The sequence below is a fragment of the Crocuta crocuta genome, unplaced genomic scaffold (genome assembly GCF_008692635.1).
Source record: "Crocuta crocuta isolate KB4526 unplaced genomic scaffold, BGI_CrCroc_1.0 scaffold647, whole genome shotgun sequence".
Lineage (NCBI taxonomy): Eukaryota > Metazoa > Chordata > Mammalia > Carnivora > Hyaenidae > Crocuta > Crocuta crocuta.
The window spans coordinates 1,124,699-1,133,642 of NW_027531286.1; the positions used below are offsets into that span (position 1 = coordinate 1,124,699).

An 8,944-nucleotide genomic window follows, 5' to 3' on the forward strand; every position below is an offset into this window, starting at 1 on the left:
TGCTCTAGAAGGGAGAATGCATCGCCCCTCTGGCCCTAGGCCAGCAGGCTTCGTGCTCTGCGCCCTCCCCCTGAGGCCTCAGAATGGAAGAGATCCCAGCAGCCTCTACCTGGCTTTGGTCCTTGACAACATCTGGCTGGAGAGTTGGCTTGATGTCACCCACCCACCTTCATCCTCACCTTCCTCCCACCTGAGCTGCCTGGAGGACACCTACACTCAGCTGCCCATCATTCTCCGGTGTGAGCAAGATGACCCAGGCCCTTGGGAGGCAGCAAGCTCCCTGGCACTATAGTATGCAAACACGGGGGCCGGGGGTGGGGTTGGGGGGATTCTGGAAACACGGTGAATCGAGAGGGTGGCTGGATGCCTCCCACTACTTGTGTGAAAGTGTTAAAAAACAAAACCAAAAATTGAACTTGAAAGAAATTCAGGGCTGATCCCTGTACTAAAGACAAGGTGAGAACTCAGAGCTGGGTGGCAGGAGACAGGGGACACCATGGGGGCTTCAGACATGGAGAGAGCTGGGCTCTGACACCCATAAGTGACGGGAGACCTGTAAGAAGCTGGAGCACAGCACACGAGCCTGAGTACCTGCCAGGGGCTCAGAGGGCTACCCTGTTCTTGAAAAGGGAACCAAAATATACCTCCACCGACCAGCCTGAGGAAGTAGCAAGGGAACGGATGTCCAGGGCCTTGAGTGGAAAAAGCTACCCTAAGGAACCTGAGACTCAGGCTTGCACATTAGGCAGGAGTGTGGTCTGTCTGCATGATATGGAAAGCTGAAGAAATAGGCGGAGGCTGCTGGAAGAGCACTCTTCAACCCAGAGCACCTGGGACAAACAAACAGCCCTGTAGCCCTGTCACTTCCGAAGACGAACTCATGACAAAGGATCACAAATCACGCGAGAAAACAAGTCACCGTGAGGGAGACGGGCAGGTGCAACAAACAGGAAAATCAGCACCCCAAAGCGCAAGTAAGAGAAAACTCTGAAAGAGATCACAAAGTCAATGCAGATGAAAATGAGATAAAAGAAGGGAGAGAGGCCAGGGTATAGTAACAGGATAGTATGAAACAGAAGAGGAAGATTAAGAAGAAAAATAGAACTGCTAAAAATAAAGGATATGGCCATTGGATGAAAAAAAAATTAGCAGATTGGTTCAACAGCAGATTAGGCACCATTTTTTATGGTAATTTTATTTTATTTATTTATTTTTAAATAGTTTATTGTCAAGTTGGTTTCCATGTAACACCCAGTGCTCATCCCCACAAGTGCCCTCCTCCATGCCCATCACCCCNCAGTCAGCTGACCAGCGTGAGGTGGTATCTCGGTGTGGTTTTGATTTGTATTTGCCTGATGAGGAGGGATGCTGAGCATCGTTTCATGTGTCTGTTGGCCATTTGGATGTCCTCTTTGGAGAAGTGTCTGTTCATAAGATTAGACACCATTTAAGAGAAGATTAATGAACTGGAAGCTGCCTCTGGGAAATCACCCAGAAGGCAGCCCTAAGAGATAAACAGATGGCAAATATTAAAGACTAGTGAGGAGCCATCAGGAGTCTCAGGAGAAAATATAGAGAATGGACGTGAGGCGACACTCAAAGACGTGATGGCTGAAACTCTTCCATAAGGACTTCCACAAAGACAAATGCACAGATTGAAGGAACACAGTGGAGCCTCAGAAGGATGAACCAAAACACATATCTAGATGCATCCAGCGGAACTCAGAACACAAAAGAAAATCTTGTAAACAATTCAACTGGAGACAGAAGTCAGATTACTTACTTATCGAGGAGCAGAAATTAGGCTCTATGAAGACTTATTTGTTTTTAATGTTTTATTATTTATTTTTGATAGAGAGACACACACAGAGTGAGAGTGGGGGAGGGGCAGAGAGAGAGGGAGACACAGAATCCAAAGCAGCTCCAGGCTCCGAGCTGTCAGCACAGAGCCCAACGCAGGGCTCAAACCCATGGACCACAAGATCCTTACCTGAGCCAAAGTCAGACACTTAACTGACTGAGCCACCCAGGTGTCCCTCAACGGAGACTTTTCATTGGCTACAGTACGTGCCAGAAGACAGTGGAATAAATTGTTCAGCATGCAGAGGAAGAATGGTCGCCAGCCAAGGAGCCTATACCTCACTCAATCATTATTCAAGAAGGAAGGTGAAATATCAACTTTTTTCAGGAAACAGGCTGATAAGCGTTTCCTACCCATGTGCTCTCATTGAAGGAAATTTCCTTCAGTAAGAAGGAAATTGAGACCAGAAGAAAGGCGGAGTATGTATTTAATTATGGTCAGGACAGAGATCAGGAAACATATTGGTGGAGCTAAAGAGTCTAGCTATAAAAAAAGTTAAGTTGGGGGATTTTAAAATAAGGAGGGACTAAAATAATAGACAAAAATAAAAGAGAAGACGGGAGGGAATACTTTCGATATGCTAAAATCTTTTTCTCATCTTTCCTAGAGTAGAATAGATTCATTGATCAGCTTTAGACTTTGTTAACAATATAAGAATAGCCATTAATAGCCACCAGGGCCCCTGGGTGGCTCAGTCGGTCAAGCATCTGACTTTGGCTCAGGTCATGATCTCATGGTTCCTGAGTTGGCGCCTCACATCGGGCCCTGTGCTGTCAGCACAGAGCCTGCTTCTGATCCTCTGCCCCCTCTTCCCCTCCCCTGCTCGTTCTCTCTCTCTCAAAATAAACTTCAAAACATGCAAATCTTCATCTTTTTTAAAGCCATTAATATAACAGAAATGGAGATAGAATCTTCCCTTCAATGGTCAAATCCATAGAGGAAGAAAAGAGGGAAAGTGAAGAATTCTTGATTAAGCCAGTAGAAGGCTAGAAAGAGGGAAAAAAGAAAAACAAACTGCATGAAAACATTAAGACGGAAGGTAAAACAGAAGGTAGGAGTAATCCCTAAACATATAAAAATTACAATACTTATAACCAGATTAAGTTTTTTTGGTTAAAAGAGAGTCTCAGTCCCAGAAGAAAGTTTCAATATTAGATTGGGTTCCCCATGACTGGCAGAGACACCAAATAACAATGCCTTAGACTGGACAGAAGTTTATTTCTTACCTGTGTATGGACTTCAGGTACCCAGGCTCCTTCCGCCAGGTGCTCCCCCATTCCTGGGGTATGCCCAAGTTTGTGTGTTTTCCAGGAGGCCCGGTGGAGGCGGGAACAAAGACCAAAGATGGACAAATAAGGGCTTCTGGGTGGCTCAGTCGGTTGAGCGTCCGACTTCAGTTCAGGTCATGATCTCATGGTTCATGGGTTTGAGCCCTGTGTCGGGCTCTGTGCTGACAGCTCAGAGCCTGGAGCTGCTTCAGATTCTGTGTCTCCCTCTCTCTCTCTCTCTCTCCCTCCTCCTTTTGCTCTCTGTCTCTGTCTCTCAAAATAAAATAAAGACCCCCCCCCAAAAAAAAGAGGGACAAAGAGCATTAACCACATTAACCACTTATCTCCTATTAGGGAGGGCTCCTCAACTGGTCCAGATGGCTGTGAAGGATGCTGGGAAATGCAGTCTTTCTCTGGGGCGGCCACATGCTCAGCTAAAAACCAAAGGCTCGGGGTGACTGGGTGGCTCAGTCGGTTGAGCGTCTGACTCCGGCTCAGGTTCTGATCTCACGGTTCGTGGGTTCGAGCCCCGTGTCGGGCTCTGTGCTGACAGCCAGCTCAGAGCCTAGAGCCTGTTTCAGATTCTGTGTCTCCCTCTCTCTCTGACCCTCCCCTGCTCACACACACACACACACACACACACACACACTCTTCTCTCTCTGAAATAAATAAACATTAAAACAACAACAAAAAACAAAACCAAAGGCTCTTCTACTGCAGGGCAGAGAGCAGACACCAAAGGGCAGATACCAGCCTCTCCCCCACAGCGGAGTGCGGGATCTAAGGCACATTCAAGCGGCATAATGAGAATTGAAAGGCTGAAAGTGATGGCTTGCAACACAGAGTTACTAGGAGAAAATGAACCAACGAGAGCTCGCATAAGTTCAGGCATGGCAGACAGAAATGGGCTAGGAGGGGAAAGCATTTGGGATAAAATGAGTCACAGTTCACTAAAGAAATAGAATATTCCTTGTCTGGACACACTATCGATGTGTTTTTCAACTGAGAAAGAAGTTACATTTAGAGTTTAGGTATTCAGGATTCCCTGAGGATAGCGTTACTGGCAATCCAGTTTGGATTATGTAAATTAACCAGCAAAAATCAAGCACATTGGTCACATGAAAACTTCACACGTTGTGCTTCAGCGTTGTGTCGATGCGTTCATAGGGACCAAGGGTTGGTAAGCTTTTTCCGTAAAAAAGCCGGATAGGGTAAAGGTTTTGGGCTTTGAGGACCCTACGGATTCCATCGCCAGTGCTCGGCTCTGTGGCTGTAGTTAAAATTGCCAGGCAGCCCTGGTCCACGTACAAACAGGGGCGGCTGGGTTGGAAATTTGGTAATTAATAGATTAAACCTGATGTATTGACTCTGCAATTTGAATTTTAGNGCCCCAGCAATTTGAATTTTAGAAACTTCTTTGTGTCACAAAATCTTACTAGTCTTTGACTTTCCCCCGAACCGTTACTAAAATGTAAAAGCCATTTTTAGCTTGGGGACCATATCGGGCCTGTGATTGTCTGAGACTCACCGCTTCTGGGATAACTTGGTGTTAAGATGGTAGAAGGACAGGGGCACCCGGGTGGCTCAGTTGGTTAGGGATCCGACCTCGGCTTAGGTCATGATCTCACAGTTCATGAGTTTGAGCCCCGTATCAGGCTCGCTGCTGTCAGCACAGAGCCCACTTTAGAGTCTCTGCCCCCCACCCCCGCCCTCGCCTGCTTGCACTCGTTCTCTCTCTCTCAAAAATAAAAAAGTAAACTTAAAAAAAAGATTGTGGAATGATAAAAAGTTATGGGCATAGTAGCGACTCTATTAATTGCCTATTTGCTCACAATGAATGGTTTTCATAATTTTCCTTTTTTTCTGTTAGTCCTGATTATATTCATTGAAATGTGATTTCAGGTCTGATTCATCTGGTCCTACAAATTGTGGGTTTCTGTTCTGAATGTCATTGCTTTTTCACTTTTCCGACTTTTATTTGCTCTTCCCACCGTGATGGTCCATGACGGATTAGAAATGACCACCGATCCTTTACCACAGCTGCTTTGAGAACCACTGATTCAGGAATTCCTGTATCCAACTGGTACCTGCCCCCCCAAAGTGCCCTGATTGGGGGCTGAGGGTGGGAAGTCTGGGTGCGCCAGGAGAACAGGAGTGGGAAAGGTTTCTGGGTGTTAATTCTTTTCAACAAAGTCACAGAAAACTAAAGACAGTCTGCCGACTGCTGGGGACGCAGTGGGTGCCAGCCCAGCCCACACCTCTTCTCATCGGCATTCATGTTTCACTAGGAAGACAGAGTAAAACATCTAAGTATACGAACAGGGTCTCCTCAGCCCACAGTCCTTCAGCCCGCCCTCCCTCCCTGGGGTGGTCAACTGGGGACCACACATGCTGGGTGCCCTCACCTCTCCCTCTCACCGGGGGGGAGTCTCGGAATCCTTGGGTTATGTTCCTAACCCTGCCCTTGGGCGAATCGGTCCCTCTGGACCTTGGTTTCCTCAGCTGTAAAATGGGACCGAGGTGGTGATTATCAGAAATAACTTGCGTTAAGGGCTCAACACAGGACCTGCTGCCTTCTAAGAGCTTGATAAACGGTATCTATTAAGATCTCAGAGTTCAGGGTTCTCAAAGATTCTGTGTCCCGGCCCGTGAGATTCTGAGATGCTCTGCTTTTCCAAAATTCTGAGTTGGTCTGTTTCCAATGTTCTGTGGTCCTAAGAGTCTTGGATCACGGGGGTTCTGTCCTGCCCTGCTTGCCGTGTCTCTGCCCTTACCTCTCCCAACCCTTCCGCCGGGAAGTAGGGCAACGAGCCGAAAGGGCTGGGCCGGTCTCGTCGCGGCCCACATTCGGAGCCGTGGCAGCCCAGGGCCCGAGAGCCCGCGCTACCAGCCTCCAGGCCCCAGGCCTGCGTCACCCCAGTGCCCCTGGCCAGGGGCCCCTGGGCACGCACCAAGCCGGCTGCATCTCCAGGTAGAGACACGGGCAGGGCCAACTCTGCTGAGGGCTGGGTGGTGATGCGAGACGGCTCCAGGATAGAGAGTTCGGGGCCCAGCTGCGCACCTGAAGCGGGGGAGCAAGTCTTACAGCCTCAGGACTGTCGCGGGTGCCACGGGGAGACGGCCGGGCCCGGGGCCTGCAGCTCCCGCCCGCGCTGCCCTCAGGTTTTGCAGGCGGGGCTGCGGCCGGGCTGATGCACCGGGCAGGGCTGGTGGGAAAGGATCGGTGGTCTCTTCCGGAGTGAAATACATTCTTTTATTAGCACAAAACACCAATGCAGCAGCCCCAGGGCCCGAGAATAAGTTAAGGCACCGAGCAGGCATGGGACGACTTTCCCAGGCCTGGGTAGTGGGCAAACTTCCTGAGCAAACCNCTCCTGGGAAGCTCACCAAGCTCTGTGTTTTTAGAGCAGGGCACCTGGCAGGACCTGGGAAAAGTCTGAGATTTTTCTCTGCTCCTTGGTGTGGCCTTTAGTCAATCAACAAATATTTATGCAACACCTGCTGTGTGCCTGGTACTGGGACTCCCACCGGGAAAGTCAAATGAGGCCCCTGCCCTCATGGCCCTTCCTTCGTGGTGCAACCAACAAGGAACTCCGAGCTACAACCCCAGTGATCAGGGTGTGGGAGGGCCAGAGCAGGCAGCGTGGGAGGCTGGGGGGTCCAGGAGGGCTTCCTGGAGGCAGTAGCAATGAAGCTGAGCAGGGGTGGTGACAGTAATAGCAGCTAACATTTAGTTACCACTTACCAGGTGCTGCCAGGCACTGGACTAAGCTCGTTACCTGCACTGCTTTACTGTCACCGTGACTCAAGGAAACAGGTATTATCCCCATTTCACGGAAGCTGAAACTGAGGCGCAGAGAGCTGCATGTGGAAGGAGGCGGCAATCGGACTCCCGAGGCTTTGCCTGCATGGCGCAGGCAGAGAAAGCAGCATGGCAAAGGCCTAGAATCTGGAGGGAACTTGGGGCGGGCCTTCCAGGAGCTTCCAGAGTGGAAGACTGGAGAGGCAAGAGCCTGGGCTTGAGTTTGGCAGGGCCTGTAGCCCCCGACGAGGGATGTGGACTTTGGCTGAGGACAGTGGGTGTTGGAGAAGTCATGGCTGGGTCAACTTTTCAGACCCAGAGGGTCCTGGGTCCCCAGTCAGAGGATGGAATGGGGGCGGGGGAGCTGGGCTTTCCAGCAACGGGGACAATATAGCATGGAGGCCTGAGGGGCCACCATGGACTGTTGGGTGACTTGGACTGTACAGAGCACCTCAAGAAGGGAGAGGTGGGGGCTGAAACACTGCCCGCGACCCTGGCTTAGGGCCGGGCGCCCTGCCCACTCAGAGGAGGTGCCTTCTGCGTCCTACAAAGACCCTTTAGAAGCCTGGTAATGTCACTGATGTGGGTTTAAATCCCAGCTCATCTACTTCCCAGCTGAGGTCTGAGCAAGTCCCTTTACCTGGCTGAGCCTCTGTCCTTATTTCTGAACTGGGATGGTAATGCTTGCCCTTGTGGGTGCTGGGAGAGAGAATGAAATGGGAGAAGGCAGGTGGCCGCTGTGACCAGTGTCCAGCTCGCAGTGGGTGCTGGAGAAGTCGGTGGCTCCCTCCGCCCCTGCACACAGACACTCAGGGCTGAGGCAAGGACGCCTCGGGGGGACTCTGACCCCCGAGCTGGAGGATGGACAGCAGCTGCCACAGCTGGGCTGTCCCTACAAGCCCCTCTTGATCCCGACCCTGGGTCCTTTTCTGGGGATCCCGATTCCTCAGCCCCATAGAAGGAGTCAGAAAACATCTGGCTGTGAGATCTGCCTGCTCTGGTCTTCGGTTTCCCCATCTGGGCACTAGGTGTACCCAGCGAGAGGCAGGGAGAGGTCCTCATCAGCTCTGACTCCAGAGAAGAGGACGTGACAGGTCCCTGTGGCTTGGGCTGGCAGGGCTCCGGGGAAGGGATGCACGTGTCTCTCTACAGGTTCCGGGTCGTGGTCCTACCTCTCACTTGCTGTGTGACCTCCGGAAAGAAGTTACCCTGCACTCGGCTCAAAGTAGACACAGAATAAATGGTAGCTGTTGTTTTTTTGCTCCCTGATGGGTTAAACGGCTAAGTTAAAAACAGAAAAGTCTGGAGCACTGGACCAGGGTCCACTTTCAACTATGTGTGATTTCCTGGCTGTGTGGCCGGGAGAGGGGGCCTGCTCCCCTCATGGCCTCAGTTTCCTCACCTGTAAAATGGGGGTGGGGTGATGGCAGCCGGCTGGGTGTAGGGAGGCTCGGTGCACCAAGGAGGGGGTGCAGAGCCCACGCAGAGGGAGGACGGAGCCCTCATGGGGGTAGGCGGGGGACCCTCGGGGCCACTCACCCAGCCCCAGCAGCAAGAGTAGGAAGGAGGCCAGCACCACCCGGCGGTTCTTCTGGATCAGAGGGTGTTGAGTCCAGCTGGGTGGCAGGAGAGCAGGACGGGCGTGAGAAGTGACAAGCAGCCCACCCCTGCCCGTCCCCACCCAGAGGACTGAGCGGGGAAAGCCAGGGCTGCCCGTCCTGGGTCACAGACAGCAGGTGGCCGAAGCAGGGCAGGGTCTCACCTGCAGCAGGCGTGGTAGGAGCGCTGGGTGCTATTGCTTATGGTGCTGAATGACCACTGGGAGCTGCGGATGGATGTTCGGCTGGAGTCCCTGCGAGCCAGGCGGGCCCAGTGAGAGGCGGGGGAGTGAGGAGGGAGGGGTCATAATGCCGTGGTGGGGGACGCTTGCGGGACTGAGGATGGAAAAAGGCTGCGGATTCGAGCCAGGGATTCCTGCAGGACAGATGACCTGGAGGGAAGTAGGGGCCAGAT

General features: G+C 51.6%; 1 protein-coding gene across 1 annotated transcript in view; it reads right to left on the reverse strand.

Annotated features, from left to right (window-relative positions):
- Positions 1-6,504: 6,504 nt before the first annotated feature.
- The window catches only part of TMEM134 (transmembrane protein 134), a 7,821-nt gene continuing 5,381 nt past the window's right edge, over positions 6,505-8,944 (reverse strand). Inside the window, exons 4-5 of the mRNA XM_077771452.1 lie at positions 8,694-8,783; positions 6,505-8,547 (exon numbers count right to left, since the gene is read on the reverse strand). Of these exons, the coding sequence (XP_077627578.1) occupies positions 8,313-8,547; positions 8,694-8,783 (325 nt within the window). The 3' untranslated portion in view covers positions 6,505-8,312. The remainder of the gene's footprint in view (positions 8,548-8,693; positions 8,784-8,944) is intronic.